Below are 24,841 nucleotides of genomic sequence, written 5' to 3' on the forward strand. Positions count from 1 at the left end.
GTACACGGCAGTGCTGTCAAATGTGTGACAAGTACCTGGACATAATGCAGAGTTTAGATGGTCGTGGGTGGGTACTTGTATTTTCACTCACACAACAATGCCCACACACAGTAGGTACCCAGCAAAATGCCCAACTGATTCTTCAATCAACTGAGATACATGACTGGCGAGAGTGCAGGGGAAAGCAGGGATGTCTCACCTAAAAGCCAGAAGCATGGAAAGGGCATTTAGGGTTTTGCTTGCTTCAGAATTATACCCCTAGGTAGCATATAAACCCATGTCAGGGTGAATAGCAGGCACGACTCAAAAAGCACCTTCGAATTCTAATTTAAGCTTTACAGCTGCCATTTTGAGACAGGATCTCACAGTGTAGCCCTAACTGGCCTACAACTCCACTATGTAGACCAGACTGGCTACAGAGACTCACCTGCTTCTGCCCCTAAGTGCTGTGATTAAAGGTGTGTGCCAGCATGGCAGCCAGAGGTGGCACATTTTAGGAACAGCTCAGAGTCAAGGGTCTTGACCGAGTTGCACAACATGCAGGGTGGTCTAAGATCTATATATGCACATAAATCAAACATTTAGCCATAAATCTATTTCAAAATAACCCTTGGGATACACACACCACTCAAGGATGGGAGCAAACCTACACACTAGTGGCACAGATGTTTACTTTGCAGATGTTTGTCTTTACAGATGTTTGTCTTTACATAGGAACTAGACCTTAGCCGAGTATTTGACTCTGTAGGATGCACAGCACTTTCAGTTTTCAATGATCAGTTTTGATTTTATAATCTCCAATGCTGAGAGTGCCGTTCTGTGGCATGTGTTGGTGGTTACACCTTTATTCCCAGCACTCAGGAGGCAGAGGCAGGTGATCTTTTGATTTCCAGGCCAGCCTGGTCTACAGAGTGAGTGCCAGGACAGTCAGGGCTACTCAGAGAAACCTTGTCTCAAAAAAAATTAAAATTAGAAAATTAAGAATGCTATTCTGCATATAGACACACACACACAGAGTATAAAATGGCAAAAGTAGCCGGGCGGTGGTGGTGCACGCCTGTAATCCTAGCACTCTGGGAGGCAGAGGCAGGCGGATTTTTGAGTTCAAGACCAGCCTGGTCTACAGAGTTCCAGGACAGCCAGAGCTATACAGAGAAACCCTGTCTCTGAACTAAATCAAATAAATAAATAAATAAATAAATAAATAAATAAATAAATAAATAAATGAATGAATAAATAAATCGGCAAAAGTAAGTTTAGAGACATTTCATAAATTGTTTGAAATTCTATCCTGATCCCTGATCCAAGTCAAAATTCACTGAAATTTTAATGAAACTGAAGTCAACCATTTTCATTTCTTTTTTAATTTTTATTATTACGTGTGCTACAGTGCACGTGTAGATGCCAGAGGAAATGGTTCTCTCCTTCAATCTTCTTGAGGCAATCTCTGGTTTATGCCAGGCTGCGGCATGCTCCAGGGCAATTCTCTTGTCTCCTCCCAGCTCACTGTAGAAATGCTGAGATTACAGATGCTTTGTAGCATCTGGCTTTTTATCACAGGTTCCAGGGATCAAATTCAGGGGTCCATCCTATGTGACCAGGACTTACACAGTGAGCCATCTCACCCGCCCACAAACAGTCATTTTTAAAATCAAGTATTCCAACATAATGTGATCCAAAGACATACTTTTTTGATATTTACATGCAAGTAGGGCAATAGTACGTCCTTATTTCTGTAAACCATCATGTTCCTGTAAAAGCGGGAACTGAATGTACAGTAAAAAACATCGCAGTTCACAACATGCAGTGGTCTCACATCTGTGTGATTCAAGGAGTGTTCACTGGCTGTGTGGCAGGGTAGCGGGTAGAGGGGAGGCAGGGTGCCTGTTGTGTGCTCAGGACAGTGCTCCACAAACACCGACTGATTTTCAAGTTTGGTTTTGAATTGTTTTTGAGTTGACCGGTGTTTGATAGCCTGTTACTGTCACCAAACTTTTCCCAATCCTTACATGCAGTTATAGGCCACCACATGGAGTCACAGCCTACAGCTTACAAGTCTGAGGACTATTACTACCTCCTCCAGAGGTGAGATAGGGTGGGCACAGGCAATCTCGAAGGCTGCTGGAAGCTGAATCCCTGATACTACAGGGCCCAGGCAGAAGCAGAGAAGCCCACCGCTCCCACCCATTCCTCTTCACCCCCACTAGCGTCCAGCCTCAGGTCTGCACAAAGCGAGCTCACATCCCACAACCGGACAGCCATCTGTAATCCTGGCTAAAGTTCACTCCTTGGGAAATCTAATGTGGGGGGTGTTTGCTGCTGGAATGTGTGTGGCTGGAGCCGGGTCCCAGTCCAGACAGCCTCTGCTGGAGCCCCGAAGAAGGCTCCCCGCCAAAGGAACCCGGAATCCCCAGCTCCCAGCAGTGCCAGAGAATGGAATGCGCTGCTGGGGTGTTGCTGGCAGGAGGTGGGGTCACTGGGGGCTGGGGAAGGTGGGGGCTTCTGTCACAAGGCCACCTCTGTTCTAGTAGAGACTGAAGGGGGTGGTGCTGGCGATGTGGGGCATGGGGCAGACTAGTCTTGTTAGCTCAGTGGCTAGCTCCTTGGAGAGTGGGGACCAGACTGTGACCTCTACCCAAAGCTTCTTAGGCCATGGCTGCTGTAAACACCTGAGACACAATTCCTACTCCACTTTGGGTGGGTCACTTAACCCCCCTGTGCCTCTATTTACCCACTTAAAATATCCATGAGTTACATGAACTGTAGCACTGTGGGAGATGGGCTACTGGCTAGGCATGTTCCTTGGCAAAATCATCTGTGAACAGGACCAGCTGTGGGAAGACAGACATAGACCTCTGACAAAGGAGATTCATTTGGCTTTAGCCACAAGGGCTACAGAAAACACCCCGAAATCATTGCCTGTTCCAGGTCTGACAAGACTTTCTGAAGACATTGACACACCAGACCACAAAAGCCTCAACAGACCTGAGCCCAAGTCAGGCTAGATGCCAGAATTCCAGACCTGCCCTGCCCTGTGCCAGGACTCTAACAGAACCTGGCCGGGTTCTAACAGAATCTGTTCTGGGTGCCCATCAAATTGGCAGGTGTATTTTAACACAGACATCCAATTCCACAACATGCAAGCTGTCATCCCACATTGAGCTGAACCACAGGCTCCACAGTGACACCACCACCAGTCCTGCTGAACCCCGGTAGCTCCGCTAAGAGGACCCTGCATTTGAAGACAGCCTCCCCACCTGTTCTCACAGGGACCTCCAGGAAACAAAAACGGGAAGCCCCCTTTCTCCCACCTGTGACTACACCCTACAGCCTTCCTGAGCAGTGAGTCACCTCTCAATAAGATGGCATCAACTGTTTCAAGCTATATTCTGAACTCTGATACCTTCTTTAAAAAAAAAAAAGTTAAAATTCTGACAGAGGAGGAGATGGAAGAGGAGGAAGAGGAAGAGAGAGGAGGAGAAGGAGACTTTTGCTAGAGAACAGAGATGTGCATTCTTTCTAAAGGCTGTAGGATGATAGCACATAGGTCCATGGTAGGTGGGGCTGAGCTCAGAGCTGGCTCAGCGCTGCTGCTGTGTACTACCAGCCTTACCGTGTGGAAAACAAAGCCTACCTTATGGGCTTGGTGACAGCACTGACCTAAGTGCAGTGCCCAGCTCCAGCCTAACCTGGATCACCTCACCCCTCCATGAACCTTTTCTCCAGCTCTCAGCCTCCTGCAGTGCTGGCCTGTCTTTCCCAGAGGATTAGCTAAAACCTTTCCATTCTGAAGCCTGCATTCTTTACAGTTAAGTTCTGGTCCCAACCTCAATCCCAGGCCCTGGGTCTGGTCACAGGACAACGCCCACCCCTCCTGCTGCTAAGGCACAGCTCTCCAACAGGCCTGGCTGGTTCCTGCACTGCTACAGGTGTGTAAAGACCCACCCACCCACGGCCCACCCCGGGCAGCGTGAAAGACCCGGCCAGCACTAGGACCCGACAAAGCCGTAAGCATGGGGCCTTTTATTGACAATTCTCCAGAGTTCCTTTCTACTGCTCTACAGTATAAATACGCAGAGGTGACCCTCTCTCACCACGACAAAGGGGTACACCTCACCTGCTTGGTCCCCACTGCCAAGCCCCCACTGCTCTACTGCTCTGTGTGTGACATATCAGCAAAGAGGATAGATGGGAGTCACTCGCGTGGCTCAGGGGTGGGCACCAAGTCCATGATTGGATAGTAGAAACAGGTCCTGAAGGTCAGCTCCAAGGGCAGTCGGTGACTACGGGGTCTCAGGCAGATGCCCCTCATCTTCTTCATCCCACCCTGTGCTGCATGCTCCCAGGAACCATGAAATAAATAAATAAATACTCTGAAAACGCTCCAGGGGAGGGGCCTGAGCCAGCTCATGGCTGAAATGGAGGTGCAACACCCCTTGGCAGATCAGAGGGAACATAAAACGGGCCATGTGACCCCATCCTACAATGTAAACTCTTCTCAAGGAACAGCCCTGAAATCCAGGCGGTCCTAGACTTCCCCAGACCTCAAAGGCTTCAGTCTCTGCTCCACTCACCTGGCCGCACAGTCCACGAGACAGGGGCTAGAGATGTGGCAGTGGGAGAAAAACGGGGTGCCCTAGACTCAGAGCAGGACGTAGGAGTGATGGAGGGTCCTGTAGCCACCCCAGCAGGGCTGAGGACACCAGAGAACCGTGGGAGCCAAAACTCTGTGGGCAGAGATTGCCCACCCCGCCATGCGCTGGACACTGAAGGGCTTGACCAGCACCTCACGTCCCCTCTCCTCGGGGCACCTGGGAACTCCAAGCCTATCTCTAAAAGCCAATATATCCTGAGGCTATTGGAAGGGCAAAGTCAGGCCATGGTGCTCTAAGTCGCCTTGCAGGCTCTCAGCAAGGAAGAACCTCTTTTCCCAACCTCAGGTCTCTTGGATCCTAAGGCCTAGCCAGCCTGGCCTTGACCACCAGAGTCCAGATGAGAGCAGTCTGTGCTCAATTCTGCCCTCTGGTGGACACTCCCTAGCTAGCCCTGAGTTAACAGGGTATAGGATAGAGCAGAACCAACAGCCTGGAGCGCAGGGGCACCTCTCCCCCGGGCCTTACAGCATCACCAGCCCAGCTGGAGGCAGCAGAGGAAGGGCAGGAAGGGCCTAGCTGTCAGGCTCCATTGCCCAGCACAGGCCTCAGAGGACCAGAGGTGGGTCAGTAGGTCTGCTGCTGGCCCCAGGACGTGGGAGCCTGCCTCCTCTTCTCATTTGCTCAGGGTCTGATTACAGGAGGCACACACAAACACAGTCTCTCTCTGGGCTTCAGGAGCTGGAAAGAAAGAAAAACTCAGTGAGACAGTTCTTTGTATCCTTTAGGCTCAAGGTGCCAAGTACTGAGTGAGCCTCCCCAGTCCTGAGACAGACCACCCACGGCCCGGCCCACACCCTCCCTGACCCAGCTCCCCCCCTGCCCTCAGACTCGCTGGAGCACTGGGGCTCCGATGCCAACAGCAGACCTCTCCCAGGTGTTCTTTGCATTGGAAATTCTTCTGGCATCAACAAAATACTTTTTAAAATCTTTTTTCTTAAATAAAATACCAGAGGAAATTTTCCCTAAACGTTTTAACGGTGGTTAAAAATCTCTGGGTGGTAAGATTACAGGATCATTTTCCTCTTCCTTTCTTCTTTATAATAACCTCAAAACTTTATAGTTAACAAGCATGTGCTACTTGTAAGATCGGCAGAAAAAAGACTTGCTTAACACTCACTACAGCACATCACAGGGCAGGAAGTGAGATATCAGCCCAGTGGTCAAGAGTACAAATATGCATCCATGCTCCTATGTGTGCACACATGCTCCTATATGCACACATGCTCCTACGTGTGCACACATGCTCCTATGTGCACACTCATGCTATGTGTGCACATCCATGCTTCCTTCTGCCAGCAGCAGACGGACCTGGCCCCAACCATCCTGCCCAGGAGACATGGGCAGGACATGTCTCCTTTTGCTCATCTACAGGTTTTATTTACAACAAACATACAGAGCATTTAGGAAAGGAAGAAAAATTACTTTGATTCTGTTAAAAATGTTACTGAGGTAATGAAATAAGACTCAGCCAGGTGGTCTCCTCTGGGAGTTCCCCTGCTCTGTGCAGGACAGCCTCACCCCTTCACTGCTCTGTGCAGGAGGACAGCCTCGCCCCTTCACTGCTCTGTACAGGACAGCCTCGCCCCTTCACTGCTCTGTGCAGGAGGACAGCCTCGCCCCTTCACTGCTCTGTGCAGGACAGCCTCGCCCCTTCACTGCTCTGTGCAGGACAGCCTCACCCCTTCACTGCTCTGTGCAGGAGGACAGCCTCGCCCCTTCACTGCTCTGTACAGGACAGCCTCGCCCCTTCACTGCTCTGTGCAGGAGGACAGCCTCGCCCCTTCACTGCTCTGTACAGGACAGCCTCACCCCTTCACTGCTCTGTGCAGGAGGACAGCCTCGCCCCTTCACTGCTCTGTGCAGGACAGCCTCACCCCTTCACTGCTCTGTGCAGGACAGCCTCACCCCTTCACTGCTCTGTGCAGGAGGACAGCCTCGCCCCTTCACTGCTCTGTGCAGGGCAGCCTCACCCCTTCCCACAAGGCTCCTACCTGTGGCTCCCATGGAGGACTTGGGCACCTTGAAGGAGCAGCACCGAGAGCAGAAGCTGTTCCCACAGTTGCTGCAGCTCCGCTGTGCAGGGAAACAAGTGTCAGATGGAGCCCACCATCAGGCACCTCACACCCCCAGGGCCTCGTCCCTCCTATCATCCAATTCTATAAGCCTGAGGAAGGGCCTCAGGAGTGGGATGAGACAGAACAGCCAACACAAGGCTGATAATGGTGTGGGCCTTAGCAAACAGAGGGCACCGGCCATGGCCTGAGTGAGGGCTTAGACTCCAGTGCTGACTCTCCTCAAGTTGTGCATGTGCCACAGTCCCAGCACACCGCCTCAAGCCAGCACCAGCAGACTCACCCTCTTCTTCAGCACGGAGAAGGTGGCAGCACAGCCTGCACAGCTCCCTGAGAAAAAAAGGCAGCGCTGAGCTACGGTCCAGCCCAGGCCACTCACCCAAACTGTTCCTGACTCCAACTGGGCCACTTAGCACCCAGCCTGGCACAGCCCAGCATCTTAGCTGGGTGCAGAGAGCAGTATCTGTATTCAAAGTAAGTAAGGTGCCCGCTCCTCAGAGCTTTCACCAGGCTACACACAGCTCTATCCTTGCACGCTCCCAACACCAAGTGCCACACACACTCACAAGCTTGGCAGACTACAAGGAAACCCAGAGAATCTCCTCCCTGAAATCTAGCCAAGCCAACAGGACCTGAACCCCAGTGTCCTCAATGAAGCCTACTAAATATGACCCTTTTATAATGTCTCCTTCCAAACATCTGTCCACAGTGAGGGACAGATACACCTCCAAGAAACGCACACTCCTGCTTTCTGACATCAGAAGATCCCAAGAGAAAGCTGGGAACAGGACACCTTCTGAGATGACACGAAGGGCAGAATCTCAAGCGCTGGTGGCAAGCAGCAACCCAACCTTCCTAAGTATCAGGTACAGTGAGACGATGGAGGAGCTTCAGATTGGGGCAGAGCAGCCAGCAGCAGCTCAGGTGATGACTGGCAGTTGGGGTGATGGAGGAGAGATGAGAGAGGGGTTCTGGGGCCTGTTATGACCTTGCAGGCAGGCATCAGCAGCACAGGGCACGACTGTGACTCCTGGGTAACATGTTTGACCACCACAGTCCTAACCTCCTTTCTAGTAGCCAGGATCGTCCACAGCTCTTGCTGGAAGAGGCTCCCTGGGATCAAGAACGATACTCTGGAGCCAGGGGACCGAGGCTGAGGCATCTGAGGCAAACAGCCCTCTGATGTTGGACCGCTCACAGCAATGTAAGGAAAGCGAGAACAGAACTCCAGGATGCTAGTGAGATAAGCAACCGTGCTCACTGACTGTGGCTCTTCCACCAAGAACAGAGAAGACAGCCTGCTCAGCAAGGTGCCAGAATACCAGACCGGACAAAGAGCCGCTGTCCAAGAACTCCTCAGAAGTAGACGGAGAGCCAGGGCTGCACAGTCCCCATGCACATCTGGGTTGAGAGCAGGCACCAGATCACACAGTGACAGAACAGTTCTGCTCCTCCCAAGCCCAGCCACTCTGCCCATTCTCAGCAAGATTCTTACACTCATCCACCTCAACTCACCTAGTGACCCTACCATGAAGAAGAAGGGGCGGGGCAGGACCCACCAGGGCAGTGATCTCTAGGACAGGTGCTCTGGACCCTCGGCACCAAGACTCTCACATGTGGAGGCTCCAGAAGAGGCCCTTGTCTCATCTACTGACAGCCAGAATGGAAGGTCTCCTAAAGTGCATATACTGAATCCGAATGCTCAGGCAATGGGATTACCAAATGGGGCCTTTGCGAGTGACGGCAGTGCATTCATGAGACTGCTCTTACAATGGAGGCCCTGCAGCACTCTGCCATGCCTCCCAGGGAGCCACCTATTACCCAGACCCAGCCTTGCTGGCACTGGATCTTAGACCCCAGCTGCTGAAATGGTGGGAAATAAAATTTTCTTCATTTATGAAGCAGCCAGTATGGTGCCTTTTCTTACAGCAGCCTGGAAGGCCTAAGAGAGATCCCAGAGCAGCCTACCCAAGGCTGACCTGGACCCAGGGATCAATATCTTGGAAGCAGAATTGTCACACCTGCCCTCAAGGTAGAGTTCAACCCCTACTATAACAAAAGAGCAGAGTTACTGTAGCAAGGGGAGGGGCAGGGAAGAGCAAACGAGGCCGCCCTCAGACACCTGTATGGCCTCTGCCTATCCAAGTGAGGAGAATTTGGCCCAGGTCTGAAGACAGCGCTGGCATTATAAGGCACTTCTAACATCAGAGCTTAGAGAAGTCACAGAGAAGGTGAGGAGGCAAAGAGGACAGAGTGGAGTCACCTGACCTGCAGCTGAAGCCCAGCTCCCCCTGTGACATGAAGCTCTGAGGTGACCTCGGGTTACCCCTGTGCAAAACAGGAACTTCTACTGACTCTACTTACAATGCACAAAGACAAAATGTCACTTGCTGGACCCACAGCAGTAATTCCTTTGTATTTGGAACCTTTAGAACCCGTCTGCTTCTGGGCCCAAAGCCTGTCTCTCCCAGTCCCATCCACCGGAGAAATGAGAGTGAGTCTATAAAAGGACCCGAGCCTTAGTGTCTACCAAAGCCAGCAGTCAGCAAAGGTAACAGGGATCCGCGTGCATGGGGACATGGACACAGACGGGAACAGCAGATCTAGGACATCGAATCCTGAAAAGACAACTACACTAGTCAGGAGCAAGGAGGCAGGCCCCAGAGGACCCTCGATAAGTTCCTGAAGATAAATTCCTGGAGTCCTTCCTCCACAGACCTAGAACTCACTAAACACTGAAACACACAGTTCAAAGGCCATGGTAATTCTCAGTAACCAGCTGCTCTAAGCTCTCACCAGGACTTTAGCTGGCTCTGCTCTCAGGGCTACAAATCAAAGCCAGGGTCCCAAGAGGGGCTCAGAGACAAACATACCCTTCAAAGATCTTGACCTACCCACAACCCAAAGAAAAGACTAGCTTATCAAGTTACAGCTTTGGCTAGAAGTGCCTGAAAAAACTACCATGCTCAGAAGAAGGTGCTCTTTACTGCAGATAGCTATATCACGAAGACCAAGATGGGCTCTCGGACATCTAGAAGCCCAGCCATCGCCTCCCACATAAACAGCACCTAGGTACTAAGAACCAGGCAGGACCTGTGCTAACTTGGCATATATGGTCATAATATCCACAACTCAACAAGAACTACTCTCTTTCAGAAGGGTAAAAGCTGAGGCATAATTTGCCCAAGGACACTGGTTGAGCTATGATTGCAGTCTACAGCCTGGGCCTACGAGCACCTTATCTTCCTGTCAACTGATATTAATGCAAGCAGACATGAGGAGACTGCGACGTGTTTATTTCCCAAGGTTCCATGGATAGCTTTACGAGTACCCAAAAGTCTTGGACTCTGTCCCTGTAGCCCAGATGTCCCCCCACTCCCCAAGGCCCACCAGCCTCATCCATATACCCCACCTCTGAACCATTTCCTTGGCCATACCGAAGTTATTGGCTGGGTAACGCTTGCGGAGCCGCTCCGTAAGCCGTGACACCTTGCTGCGCAGCACCTCATTCTTGCTGAGGAACCCGTTGTCCTGCAGGGTCAGCTCATCCTCTGCTGGGCACGGGGTGCCCTCGTCATCCTCCTGTGAGAACAGCTTATTCCACTCTGCTCATCACTTCCAACACCCCGGGCCCTGCATGCGAAGGCACCTGGGCACGGGGCCCACCAAGTGTGGACAGGCAGCTCAGCAAGCCTGCCCCACCCAGCCCCGCCCCTTCACCCTGCTCCTACTTACCAGCACCACCAGGTGGGTCTCCTGCCTCCCGGGATGCAGAGAAGCAGAAGAAAAAATAGAAAAAGGAGAAGAAATAGCAGGGAAAGAGAAGCAGGAGGGCAGGGAACGGCTGTGTCTGCTGAGCTCTGAGAACTTCCCTCAAGGGGACATGAGCAGGCAGGCTTAGAGAAAGCCGGTGGACTCCTGCTGGTCATTGTCCAGTTCTACAGAACAGGGCAGACAGGAAGCGTCCCTCACAGCAGCCGTTTGGATTAAGTGTCTCATTTCACTCAGTTCCACAGATTACAGAGCAAAGGATGAACCAGGTCTGGACATAAAATGTGTTCCTTACTTGGGTTATGAAGTAAAACTCTAGAAAGCCCCTGCCCCACCTCCACCCTCTCCTCCTCAGCCTACAATCACTAGCAACCTGAGGCAGTCTAGAGCAGGCACAACTGCAATGGGTGGGGCAGGCCTGGGAGTCAGTCAACAGGGTAGCCAGGGCTAGTTACATCCACAAGACTCTTGCTCTGAAGACAACAACCTCCCACTTTCCTGAGGGACATAAATGACACATAGTAGTTGAACAGGAAGAACAGTCAGACGCTCAGTAAGCAGAGAGAGCAGGGAGTGCAGGACAGCTCGGGAACTGCTACGTTCATATTATGTGTTTACATGTGTGTGTGCTGCAGAACATGTATGAAGGTCAGAGGACAGCTTTCCAGTGTCAGTTCTCTCCCTCTACCAGGTGGGTTGTGGGAATCAAACTCAGGTCAGCAGGCTTGGCAACGAGCAGCTCTACCCACTGAGCCATCGTGCGAGCCCGTGTGACTTATCCAACAGGAAACCATGGCCCTCAGCTACAGTGACTGCTGCAGACTCAGAGACACTAAGAAAGTTGCAAGTCTACATTTTCTAACTGAATTTCTAACTGAAATCCGCCCTGTTTTATCCACTGGCTCAAAGGATTCTTTTAAAAGTATACAAGCCAAATAAAACACATCTTCAAACTACCAGTCTAAACCGAGGTTGCTGAACTTTCCCTGAACTAGTGCTTGGCCGTGTAACCACTTTCCTCAGCCTCCCAGGGGAAAGCGATGGGCCTGAGTGGACAGAAAGGCCAAGGCACAGGGGAGGGCCTTCCACCAACAGACCCCTGACATCATGACCTCCAACCCAGGTGACAAACCACCAATTCCCAACAGTGGCGTGCATAGACCACCAGAGCCAGCCCTGCCTGGGCGCCCAGGACAGCCAGTGGTACTAGTTCAACCAGCAAATTCTAGCTCACCGAGTGCTGGCTTCCCATGTGGATGTTAGGAAAACACAGACACACACACACCCAGAACTCTCAGCCCACCCACTATCTGGCCTGCTCAGGAGAGGACTGGAGAGGACCGCCCACCTCAATTGCGTCTTTGAACTCCTCATCTGGCTCAGCCTCCTCAGCCTCCTCCACACTGCCTGGCGTGAGGTCCTAGGAAGAAAGACTCTGGCAAAATGGAGGAAGATAGGCGATCCTGGTCCCTATAGTAGAGAGCCATCTGCTGAGAGCCAGTGGCTAGGCTCCAAAACCCCAGGTCCCACTGCCATGACAACTGCACAGCTGCAAGAAAGTTGAAAATCACCAATGAGCACCTCCAAGTCCACAGTCCAGGCCCTAGGATGAGGCGCGGCTAGACCTACAGCCCCCAGTAGTCAGAGTCGACCTGAGACCAAGCCCTACCGACTAAAAGTCTTTGGCACTCACTCTGTGCCATTCTCCAGACACACCCCACAGGGCACCTGAAGAGGCACTGCACATAGAACACGTGGTCAGAAAAGCCCAGGCGGCCGGTTTCATTGCCCTTCAGGAAGAAGCTCTACAGCTCTGGCCCAGAACCTATGCCTCAAAAACAGATCAGTAAGAACAAGGTGGGGGGCCTCAACAGACATGAAACAGGCCCCTGCCAGTGGCACTCACCTCTGTGGGTGTGGGGGCGGGTGTGCTGTCCAGCAGACCCCTCCCCCCGGCGACCTGCAGGGCTGGGCTCTCCCGGGCACACTCTTCCTGCTCGGGGCTCATCCGCCGCTGCAGACAAGCTCTGTACTCACACACCACTGCCAAGGGAATGGAGAATATGGTTGAAGGCAACATGGCACAGCGCGTAGTGTGCTGGGGCATGCCACAACTTAATCTTAAAAGATCTAGATGGGCTGGAGAGATGGCTCAGTGGTTAAGAGCACTGTCTGCTCTTCTGAAGGTCCTGAGTTCAAATCCCACATGGTGGCTCACAACCATCCGTAATGAGATCTGATGCCTTCCTCTGGAGTGTCTGAAGAAAGCTACATTATATTTACATATAATAAATAAATAAATCTTTTTAAAAAAAGATCTAGAAAGACTCCCCCAGACAGAGTCACAGTAAGTGGGCCTCGGGCAGTGCTCTCCATCAGCACCTGCCCCTCTGCTACAGAGTCGGCCAGTGAGCCAGTTCAGTGAGTGCTCCGTGAGCTGAGGACAGGAGGAGGGAATAAAGAAAGCAGCCGTCCACGCACAGGGCCTCTCCAGCCTGCCCAGCATCCAGACGGCAGACTCGGGGGTCACACAGAGATGTGGCAGATAGTCTAGCTGGCTCCAGTGCAGGAGTAGGTAGCAATTTAGGGAAAAAACCCCTTCCTTATCTTCTAGAAGCCACCATATCAATAAGAGTGATGTATCTATCTTAAAAGGCTTTCCCTTTATTTCCTTTTATTGACCCCTCTAATAGCAACCACCTTAGAGAACTGTCAGCCCCCAGCCTCAGCACACCTCCAGAGATCTATCAACAGCCCTCCCAGAGACAGTCCAGCAAGAAGCTACCCCTTTGTATGTTCCCAAGTACTGCGAACAGACGGGGCAGGAAGCCTGAACAGAGTGGCCAGGGCCACCCAGCTGTCTGGCTCTCTCCAGCTTACCTCGGAAGAAGTCCCCATTGCCCAGAAAGAGCGTGCTGTTTAACAGGGCGAGGACCCAGCAGAGCGGCAGCAGGTAGAGCATGCAGACCATGCCCAGAAGAGCGCCATAGAACCTGGAAGGACAGAGTCCAACGTCAGAAGGGAACCAGCGGGGAACACCCTGGTGACAACGGTCTGGCACGAACTGTCAAGACCTGCCAAGCAAACCAGTGTGGAACTGCTGTAGAAGCCGCTGGCTTCTATCAAGGGACACCAGTCCCTTGTCTCAAGTGGAGAGCCCACACACTGGCTCAGCTGCTGCTGCTCCAGGGTCTGGGCTCTGAAGTCTAGACACAGGCTTGGGCTCTCATCTCTGTGGCAAGTCCCTTAGTTCTCAAGCATTTCTTCATTCACCTACATATACAGCGAAGGTTAAACCAGCAGCTGCTTCACAGGGTCAGTAGACAGAGTCAGACAGTAACAGGAACATCTGAGCATGGGCACAAAGTGATGCCTAGAGAGACCGAGTTATAGGTCTGACATAGGAAAACCTCAAAAGCATGTATTCACTTACGCAGTAATCTAATCTTTTAAGTTTATTTCTGAAAATTTTTCAAAAAATTAAAACTAAAGTCCATTAAAATGTTCACTGTGCACACCTTTAATCCCAGCACGTGGGAGGCAGAGGCAGTTAGATTTCTGAGTTTAAGGCTAGCCTGGTCTACAGAGTGAATTCCAGGACAACCAGGGCTATACAGAGAAACCCTGTCTCAAAAAAACAAAAACAACAACAACAAAAAAGTTCACTGTAAGGCTGGTAATGAAAAGTGGAAATCATCTAAATGTACAACAGAACACTTCCATAAATTACAGTCATTCACAATCCACATTATAAAATAATTCCAAAGACATTGTTAAAACCACTTACAATATAATTGGTAAAGAGAAAGAAATTTCATATACAGACCAGAGAGGTGGCTCATTGGCCTAGGACACTTTTGGCTCTTGCAGACAACCACACTTTGATTACCAGCAACTACAATCTATTATGTGTATGTGTATGTGTATATGCAGGCAAAACATTCATATACATATAATAAATAAATGTAAAAAGAAAGCGTACATTCCACATGAGGCTAATAGGCACATGAGATCAGTTGCTAGAGCAGGGTGGCAGATTAGATGGTGAGTTACTTGCCTATTATTAACGTACTTACTGTGTAGCTTTTGAAAAGACACCTAAGCAACCATTTAGAGCTCAGAAGCATATGCGTAGACCCACAGCCTGGGGACGTGGGGTACTCTTCCCCTGAAGTAGGCAGGCTAGAAGCCTTTTCAAGGCATCTGGCTTCACTTGAGAAAGAAGGGACTCAATCTCGATTCCTACAAAATGGCAGGGTGGAAAGAAGGGGCCTACTCACTGTGAGGACACCACGGGGTTCTCCCAGTGAAGTACGCGGTAGGCTGACTCGCACGTATAGCACAGGCGGGCCAATAAGGCTTCCAGTTGGATCAAGCTGCAGACACAGGAGCTTCTGTGAGTGGACAGTCCCTGCTCCCTCCAAGCCAACCTAGCCACGAGTCTAGGAGCACAGAAGCTACGAGGAAGTGGAACCTGGGTTCACAAGCACAGCCGGCCAGTAGGGGCCATCGTCTCAGAAGACGGCCTGGCAAACATGCTCCAGCCCATTCCAACCCCTCCAGGAGACCCCTGCCGAGGGCAAGCAGTTCATGTCCCTGCTATGTTTTATTATTATTACTTTATTTATTACAAATGAGAGGCCACTCTATGGAGTCAGTGTTCTCCTACACCAAAGGGCTCATGAGAGACACGGCTGCTTCTACAGCTGTGCAGGGAAAGTGTGAGACAAGTGTGAATGCTCTGCTGTGCCATACAGTGAGGTGGCACTGAAAAATGACCGGATATGATGAAAGAACACAAAACCAGCTCTAAGTGGTCCCACTGGCCAACCCACGACACTCCGAGATGGAAGGAAGGACTGTGAGCGATCAGACCCCACTGAGTGGAATAAGACTCTGCAGTCGTACTGATAACAAATGATAAGCACACATCACCACTGCAGAAAGCCAGAAGACAATGCAGGTGGAATGGTCAGCAGAGAGCTACCTCTCAGCCATCACAGAAGAAACTGATGAAGACCCACAATGGCTTTTACAGCACCTGTCTCAAAGTAACTCTCCCCAGATCACTAATAACCAAGCAAGTGAGCAAAGTTAGCCTTCCCTGACACCATTTGGCTCTGATATGGGCTATGACACTCCACTTTTTTGTCCTGCTTCAAACCTATACCTTCAACCTAACAAGGAGCCAAACAACACAGTAAGCTTGTGCTGTATCAAGTATACTGAGGTCACATAGAACTGCTCACCCCAGATTAGAACACAGAAACTAAACACTAGTGCTGAGGTGCTTGGCAGGCAAGGTCTTGCTCTTAGCACTAAAGGGAAGAAAAAAACCTTCAATGTAATACAGGATCCTACATTGGATCCTGGACTAGAGGAAATCAATATAAAAAACTTCATCAATACAAATGGCAAAATGTGATTATGAACTATGTAGCAGACAACAGTACTAATTTATCAATATAAATGTCCTAATTCTGAGTGTTCTGCTGGGAATACTTAAAACAATGTCCTTGATCACAGGAAATATGCTGAAGTGTTTGGAGTAAACAGAGTGTTGGAAGACATAGGCAGACGGATCTCTCTGAGTTCTGGGCCAGTCTGGTTGACAGAGCAACTTCCAGGACAGCCAGGGCTACACAGAGAAACCCTGTCCCAGAAAAAAGAAGTTTCTTTTGGGGGTGGGGGATCCCCAGACACCTGAACCTCACTCCAAAGACTCCTGGCTCTGTTATCACCCCTATTATATGTCAAAAGCCTACATGAGCCTGATCCAAGGAGAGGCTCAGGAAATGCTAGTCACCGCTGATGCTGGCACACTTAACATTCTCAGCAGTCTTAAGGACCCTTCCTCAAAGTGACAGCCGTGTCATGTTTGGAATGGTAATGAAAACTAACACCGTACAATTCCTGGGTATTCAACATTCAAGTCATCTTCACAACCACTTTCTGAGTAACCCCAGCACCTATCTGACAGATGAGAGACCAGAGACAAAAACCTGAGCCGTCCGACACTGCACAGAAGTGGAAGAGGTAGGGTGGAAGCCCTGCGCTATGCTGGCTTGCACAGGCGGTACCTAAGCAAGGCTCCTTTTGGTGTTTCTGGGGGAAAGAACATAGCTGTGGAAGCAGCTGAATCTGGAGTCCCAGTCCCAGCTACCTAAGCCTTTGCCTTCCTCCATAAGTGGAGGATAATGACAGCGCCTCTGCTAAGAACTGGTAAAGAGATTATGCAGGGTGTAGCCCGCGGCCCAGGCAGTCTGTAGAGTGGCGCTGGCTCAGTCCCCAATGTTCCTCCCTTCAATACTTACAAGCTCTTCACCTCAGCAACAGCCTCAGGGCGGGACAGGCGAACTTTCTGCAGGTCTTCCTGCCTTATGCTGTGGTACTTCTTCCGCATCAGCTCAGACTCCGGCAGCTGTGCCCGGCACACCTCCTGAAGGTAGCCCAGTAGGGCAGGCACCGAAATCATCAAGGCACCCATGGAGTACCATGCACCTAGGAGATCAAAAATGCTACAGTTAAACCTGGTCACCCAGCTTTGTTCTCCCTCATTGATCTTGTCACCACACCATGTACTGTGATATGCTCACTGTCTCTTCTGAAAAAGTCAGTTCTAAACAGTGAGCACAGATGAACTCCAGCCTTGTTTAGTACATTAAAAACTGTCTCGGGGGCTGGAGAGATGGTTTAGTGGTTAAAAGTATGGGCCGCTCTGCCAAAGGAGCTGGGTTTGACTTCTGCCACCCACATGGTAGCTTACCACCTCTGTAAATCCAGTTCCAGAGGATCCAACTCCTTCTTCTGTCTCCATAGACACTATGCACACACAGTACACTGACACACATGCAGGCAAAATAGCCATAAACTAAAATAGAAAATGCCACAGCACACACAATAGATGGTTCACATCTGCAGTTCCCCATGATAGAAATTTAACCCCTCTCTACTGCTAAGGCAGACTGGGAAGCCTTTCCTTTGGCTTTGAGGATAACGCAGGGGTCCCAAGGACTGAGGAATCCTCGGGGATCCTGAGATAATGAGGCAGGACAGAACTCAAAGCAGAAATTTCTCCCCTGTAACACAATATTGAAATCCTAGGAGATATAATCAAAGAAAAATCCAACTAAGAAAAATAAAGCTGGGTATGACAGTCATTACATGTGTAGCCCCAGAATCTGAGAGGCTGAGGCAGGAGAATGGGTACTTCCAGGCAAACTAGAGCTATGTGGTAAGTTTAACGAAAACCTGGGCTACACAGAAAATCCCTGCCTCAAAAAAGAAAAGAAAATCCAAAAATATATGATCTTGTGTGAACTGGGATAATTTTCAATCCATTGATTCCATATATCCAGAGAAAACAGGAGTCACTAAGAAGTGTGTGTGTGTGTGATTTAAGAACACTCGATTCCTGGGTGGTAGGGGTGGCAGGTACTTTATCCACAAGTACCTGGCAATTCCAACCCTGAGAGGTCTAGGTCACAGCATACATAACAGAAGTCCTCAGGAGACACTGTCATCCAGGACATCTCCAGTCACCACCTAGGCATACATCTTCCTTGTGGCTCTGTGTGGGTGCCTCTCCCCACTGCTGGTGACCACCCAGTACATCAAGGATCAATTGTTGAACCAAAGAAAATGACAGATATGGAAAAAAAAATTTCTCCTCATCTCCTCCTCCTGATCCCATTACCATGTCATGTTGACAAATGACCCCTAAATTAGGTAGGAAAGCAAAATGTTAAAGGTCGATGTGGCCACAAAGGAAACCGTTCAGATACAGAGCCATCGTGTGCGGGCTGCAGCTCTGTGTGAGGCACTGGGCTGAGCGGCACACAGGCTCCTGTCTCACGATGCCAATGAGAAAAGACTGCTGTATCCTCCCTTCAGAGATAAGGAAGATAGAGTCTCGACAGATGGGCTCATCATGTGCCCACAGTCACAGAGGCCTTTGAGGTCTCTCCAGAGCTTGTGCTCCACCACCACACAGACCCAGGAAGAAGCAAGCAGGCAACGAGGTAGTGCCTCCCACTGAGCCCACCTCAGGTTCTTCCCCCACATTCACTTGAAGAAACACATTGGCCTGGAGAAGTAGTTCTTACCCTCATTCAAAGTGAGGAACAAGACGTTGAGGCCCAGGCAAGTCAGCAGGGAACACAAAGGCATCTGCCACCTACAACACAGAAAGTTCTGATCACAAGACAGCCATTCCTCCAGCCTCAAAGAGGCCTGGCAGTGCAGAGAGACAGCCCAATCTGGACACGAGGAGAAGACAGACACAAAAAGACAAGGAGAAATGCACATGGGCTGATCTGTAGGACAGGAGGTCAGCAGAGGAACAAGGAGATCACACAGTAGCCCTGGAATGACCAAACTAGAAGACCCACAGAACTTTCTTCCAGAGGGAAGAGTCTTTCTAACGTCTGTTGAAAAACCTGGTCACTGCTGCTTCCTATGTTTGTAAGACTCTCTCACAGGGGCAATGACTGAGGAGGTTCTTCTTTTAACAGGTTCCTTTATCTTATTTCAGTTTCCTAAGACCATGTCAACACAACCCTAAGCCACTAGCTGGACCACCAAAAACAACAGATATGGGGAAAACAAAACCTTCTCAGTTCCCCCAAAACTCAACAGGGACAAGAAGTGGTGGTACACGCCTTAAATCCCAGCACTCAGGAGGGCAAAGTGGGTGGTTCTCTGTGAGTTCCAGGACAGCCAGGGCTACACAGAAACCCTATGTAGAAAAACCAAAAAAAAAAAAAAAAAAAAAAAAACAAAACAAAAAAAAAGTATTCATCAACACAGAAGTTGAGAAAGAACAATATGGACTTCCTTCCCCACCTGTTACTTATCTCTTTACTTCTACAATTCTGAGAATTTATTGCACTTTGTTTTGAAAATATATTATCATTGAAAAGGACAAAAACACTACCTACTATATAGTACACTAAAACTGAAGGGTTGGAAATTCAATGGTAAAGCACTTCAAGCAAGCACAGGGACCTGAGCTCAGACCTTAGCTAAAAAGAAAGAAAAAACAAACCCTACCATGAGCATGCAATGCTGTTGCTGCACAGAAAACACAAGCAGTGTGAACTGAACAGAGATGCGGCCCCACCACACACCACCAACAGATGGCAATACAGAAGTCCCAAAGAGAGGAGAAAGAGGTGAGTCTGATCTCCTAGGACAAGATAGTGCTGCTGGCTCAGCTGTAGAGAGGGACATTTTTATATTTAATACAAACACAGATGTAGATCATAGTGTACAGGTGCTCGCCTGAAATACCAGCACTGGGGAGATAGAGGCAGGAGGATTAAGTGTTCAAGGTCAGCCACAGCCAGTTAGCTGGAGGTCAATATGGGCTCCATAAGACCCTGTCTCAAAAACAAGCAATTTTAGTGAAAAGAAAGAAAGAAGCAAGCTACCAAAAAAAGATAGTAATACTGAAGCCACTGATGCCTCTCCAAAAGTCAATATACACAAGGTGACATCAAAGGAGCGAAACAAGGACCAAAAGGTAAACACATCTGCTGCTGGCAAACAATGCACTCAGAATGAATATGCCTCTTCTGTTTAAAGGTACTTGCTATATTTTGTGTGTGCACCAATGTGCACCATTTTGCACACATGCAGAGATCAGAGGACACTTTAGAACAGCCAGTTCCCTCCCTCCACTGTTCAGCTTCTGGGACTGAACTCAAGCAATTAGACTTGGAATCAAGAGCCTTAACCCAATGAGCCATCTTTCCTGACCATAAATGTATTTCCTCATGTTTTAATTTAAAAAATCTATGACTACTAAGTGAAGTTAACTAGTTAACATGGGACTTTTAGTTTGTGAGTGTGTATAATCACTCTCCACCTTAGTTTCTTTTTAAAGATTTATTTATTTATGTGTGAGTACATTGTTGCTGTCTTCAGACACACCAGAAGAGGGCATCAGATCTCATTACAGATGGTTGTGAGCCACCATGTGGTTGCCAGGAATTGAACTCAGGACCTCTGGAAGAGCAGTCAGTGTTCTTAGCCACTGAGCCATCTCTCCAGCCCTCCACCTTATTTTTTGAGACAGGGTCTCTCACCAACCTCCCCAGGCACACACCAGTACACTTATCTTTGTATGTAGGTTCGAGAGATCCAAAACTAGGTAATCTTGCTTGTGCAGCAAGCACTTTACCAAATGAGCACTCTACCCAGCCTGAGGCTCTTGGCTTCTAATGAAGATTATGAGGAAGTCTTTCTCATGAAGTCAAACACAGTTCACCAGGTCTCAAAACCACAGGTGGTTGCTGTTAAGGTAAAAGTAAAATAACACGCACACCGGAAGGAAGGAAGGAAGGAAGGAAGGAAGGAAGGAAGGAAGGAAGGAAGGAAGGAAGGAAGGAAGGATGGATAGATAGAGCTAGTGAAGTCACTCTCCTTCCGAAGCTATTCTCCTTGACCTAACACCTTTACTGACAGTTTGATCCTGGGAGATCCACAAAGCGGAGCAGCTGATCCGAGAAGAGTCTTAAATTTTACTATGGCTCCAGCCCCAATAGCCAAACCCCAAGAGTAGGTCCCTCTTCACTCTCTTTACTAAGAACAATCAAAAGCATAAACTAATCTGACAGCCATTTTCACAGACCAGTGATCCCTCTGCCAACATCTAGAGACTACATCTGGGGGGAGCTCCCCCTCCACCCAGCTCCACACTGCTACCCCATATCCTCAGACTCCAGATAATGGAAAACCTTAATGTCAGTGTGCCAAGAAGCACTATACTGCCAGCAGAGAAAAGTACAACAAGGTATACGTAACTTGTGTGCTTTGCCTGAAGTGGGCAAAACAGAGGGGGGACAGATGTACAGATAGACAGAGACAGACAGACAGGGCAGAATGCACAGCCACAGCTCTCTGGAAAAGTCATAATTCATTTGGGTTAAGGAAAGTTCATTTTGGTTTGGAAAGAGAGGAAACCCTCTCCTCCTGCCTCTGCCTTGCACTCAGAGCACAAGGATCTCACAGCTGAGAGCACAGCTGAGAGCACAGCTGAGAGTACTGACCACCGTCTCTAGACACTGCCGGAGATTCACAAGGGGTGGGTGAGAATGAAAGGCCTGGTCAAGGAGTGCTAGTAAGTGGCACACTAGGTTTGTTCAGCCTGGGGGCTCAAAGAAAAAAAATCATAATTAGAAGTGGTCCCTGCCGGGCGGTCGGGCAGTAGTGGTGCACACCTATAATCCCAGCACTTGGGAGGCTGAGGCAGGCAGATTTCTGAATTCGAGGCCAGCCTGGTCTACAGAGTGAGTTCCAGGACAGCCAGGGCTACACAGAGAAACCCTGTCTTGAACGCCCCCCACACCAAAAAAAAAAAAAAAAACCAAAAAACAAAAATGACAGGAGTTGAAGAGATGGTTCATTGGTTAAGATGTAGGCTCAGTTCCTAGCACCCCCGCAGAGGCTCACAACCATCTGTAACTCCAGTTCCAGGTGATCTGACAATCTCCCCTGACCTCTCAGGACACCAAACAAGCACATGGTGCACATAAATATATACAGACAATACAGTCATACACATAAAATCTAAAATGTAGATAAATCACTTAAGAAAAAAAATCTTCTAATGTAAAAAAAGACAGGCTAGGCATGGTGGCATGTGCTCTTAATCACAGACTCCAGATTGCGGCAGACAGACCTCTGTGAGTTCCAGGCCAGCCAGGGATATAATGAGACCATGAAACAGAACGCTTGTAAGTCTGAGAGCAGCCTGAGCTATGAGTTTCAGACAAGCCTGTGCTATATATAATGAGACACTATCTCATCAACAAAAGGAAAAGGAAAGGAAGCTAGAAGAAAATTACAGAGGATAAAAAATGAAGCAAAATAGGAAAAAAAATTAATTGAGAACCATAATCCTAAATAACAAGTGAAAATGGCATCTAGTTTTTTCAAAGGTATTTGTGGTTGAGGTTTGTTTAAAATTGTCACTTGAGCCGGGTGGTGGTGGCACATGCCTGTAATCCCAGCACTCTGGGAGGCAGAGGCAGGTAGATTTCTGAGTTTGAGGCCAGCCTGGTCTATAGAATGAGCTCCAGGACAGCCAGGGCTATACAGAGAAACCCTGTCTCAAAAAAAAAAAAAAAAAAAAAATTGTCACTTGATATTGTTAGCTTGGTCAGTAGAGTGCATGCTGCCCAGCCTGTGTCTGAGCCCTAGAATTCACAGTGGAAGGAGAATGAACTCTCCAAAGCTGCCCTCTGACCTGCACACAATGATGCCACATGTATACAAAATTACAAAAATCAAGATTTTAATATGAATTATGTTAATATTCACTGAGAAAGGGAAAAAAAAATCCCTAAGTCTGCTGCTCTAAGCTATACTAACTAGGCCAAGGTCCAAGGCTTTCTGGCAGTCCCTAAGAGGAGTTTATCCAACTACAAAGAGTCCTGATGAAGATCAAGTGGTTCTCAGTTTCCACCTTTCCTGCACAGAGCTGGAACACAGGTAGCCCTGAATAAATCTAGAGATCACACAACCTGTCTCTCCAGAACTAATCATCACTAGAGCAGAAGGGACGGCCCAACTACTGCCTAACTGGCCAGAACTGCTAAAGACCAGGGAGACAGGAGAGCCCAAAGGAAGTCTGTACCTTAGCAAGTACCGAACACCGTCACCCGCATCCTTCAGGGGTCCCAGGTAGATCTCCAGCCTCTTGTAGGACAGAACCAGGTTGAAGAGATCAAACGCTGTTGACTTGGCAGGGGCAGGTGAACTCTCCGAGAGAACCTCAGGCATTCCGCTGGGGCTCGCCTCTGGCCCACTCAGGTCCCGATCCGAAGTCTGCATTCTGTAATCGTAATTCCCTACACTCACAATGCATGCACTTCCAGTCTTCAACACATTTCCCCTTGCATTATTAGTTCGTGTGGTTCTTCCATAAGCAGGAGTACCCATTTCACACCGAAAGAAATCTTGTTCCTACTGAAGTACAGCAGGGTGAAGGGGAAATCTTAGGTATAGAACCTATTCTTCATGAGTCCCTCCAACGCGTTTTTCCCCTCACAGACCTTTCAAGAGCATATAAACCACTAATAACCAGGTTGTTAAAGGGAGGCAGTTGTTAATCTCAAGAGAAAAGTGTCCTGTGACATCTTTCTCCTATGTTTATCTAGTAATCCCTACTCATCCTTCAGGTGTCAGGGTAAGGGAGACCATCTTGCTCTGAAAAGTGTTTAAGAACGCGCCAATGTACACTGGGAGACCCTTACCAGGGCTCCCAAAGGCTCATGAATTTTTCCTAACAACGCTCTTAACCCTGGCTCCCATTCATCACTTGGAAAGGAGTAGACTGAACCCCAAACTCTCCATAAGACGAGCTAGGAAGAAACGAAACTCGGGCAAGCGTGAGACAGGCTTAGCAGGTCAGTGGCGACAGAGGCCTCGACCACCCTCACAACTGAGGCCGCGCAAGGCTGGCCACGCCTAAGATCGCTGTGCCAGCAGGTGGCAGCCCCCACCCAGTGGGAGGGCCAGGCTCTGTAAATAAATACAGTGGGGCTGGGGAGTCACGGTCATCACCTACCCTACGCTGTCTCAGGAAAGGGCAGGGCAGGGACGGCCAAGGGGACAGAAGGGCCACCAAGCCCCGGAGCGGTCCCTCAGGCCCGCCCCACCCCACGCCACGCCGCGCCACCTCCCAACGACGCTCCAAAGTCGCAGGTCCACCAGAGAGCCGCCTGCCCCTCCACCGCCTTCGCTTCCGGGACGCGACTCACTCTGCGGTGGCGCGCCCGTGACGTCACCTCGCCCGTCCCGCCTTGGGTCGGGCCTCCGGGCTTAGCCCCTCCCACCCAAGCGCAGGTGAGCGAGCTCGTTGATACTACGCCTGCGCACTTTTCCCTCCGTGGCTAATTTCTGGTTAACCCTGTTCCTGCCATACAGAAGATGACTCACTTAATGCCCCGGAATCCTAGGACCTATTGGCTGGGAACCAGCCTAGCTCCGGAATATTACCGCAAGGACAGAGAGCCTAGTGTGGTGACGCACTTCTTGTAACCACAGCCATTGGGTTTCTGAGGCTAGTTCAAGGCCAGCCTTGGCTATGGAAGCTCCTGGCTCAAAAAAAAAAGGGGGGGGGGGGGCAGGGGGGGGCGTGCAGGGGGTGGAAAATTATTAAGGAAAGAAAGAAAGAAAGAAAGAAAGAAAGAAAGAAAGAAAGAAAGAAAGAAAGAAAGAAAGAAAGAAAGAAAGAAAGAAAGAAAGAAAGAAAGAAAGAAAGAAAATTTGGATAGAAGCTCTGAGAACCTAGGGAAGGCAGAAAACACATCTTGTATGTCAGGTGCCTAGCAGAGA

At 49.5% G+C, this 24,841-nt stretch overlaps 1 protein-coding gene across 2 annotated transcripts; it reads right to left on the reverse strand.

Moving 5' to 3' along the window:
• Positions 1-2,539: 2,539 nt before the first annotated feature.
• Positions 2,540-24,268, reverse strand: Zfyve27 (zinc finger FYVE-type containing 27). 2 transcript variants are annotated; one of them, XM_052185645.1, is made up of 12 exons: positions 24,072-24,267; positions 23,139-23,336; positions 18,604-18,674; positions 16,813-16,999; positions 14,779-14,874; positions 13,379-13,491; positions 12,405-12,541; positions 11,847-11,918; positions 10,165-10,309; positions 7,011-7,057; positions 6,647-6,728; positions 2,540-5,333 (listed from the first exon to the last, which is right to left on the reverse strand). In XM_052185645.1, exons 2-12 carry the CDS (start codon positions 23,333-23,335, stop codon positions 5,269-5,271), a joined length of 1,212 nt encoding a protein of 403 aa, XP_052041605.1. In that variant the 5' UTR covers position 23,336; positions 24,072-24,267; the 3' UTR covers positions 2,540-5,268. The 2 variants fall into 2 exon arrangements, with proteins under 2 accessions (XP_052041605.1, XP_052041614.1); XM_052185654.1 differs by lacking the exon at positions 7,011-7,057 and having other exon boundaries at positions 24,072-24,268.
• Positions 24,269-24,841: the final 573 nt, after the last annotated feature.

Source organism: Apodemus sylvaticus, chromosome 1 (genome assembly GCF_947179515.1).
Source record: "Apodemus sylvaticus chromosome 1, mApoSyl1.1, whole genome shotgun sequence".
NCBI lineage: Eukaryota > Metazoa > Chordata > Mammalia > Rodentia > Muridae > Apodemus > Apodemus sylvaticus.

Bases quoted from the DNA above. Each gene is read 5' to 3' on its own strand.
- Zfyve27 (XM_052185645.1), bottom strand. From the start codon at position 23,335: ATGCAGACTTCGGATCGGGACCTGAGTGGGCCAGAGGCGAGCCCCAGC. The intron at 17,000-18,603 runs GTAAGAACTACT...TTGATCTCCTAG, and splicing joins GTTCCTCACTTTGAATGAGG to GTGCATGGTACTCCATGGGT. The intron at 10,310-11,846 runs GTGGGCGGTCCT...CTGTTCTCACAG, and splicing joins AGTTCAAAGACGCAATTGAG to GAGGATGACGAGGGCACCCC.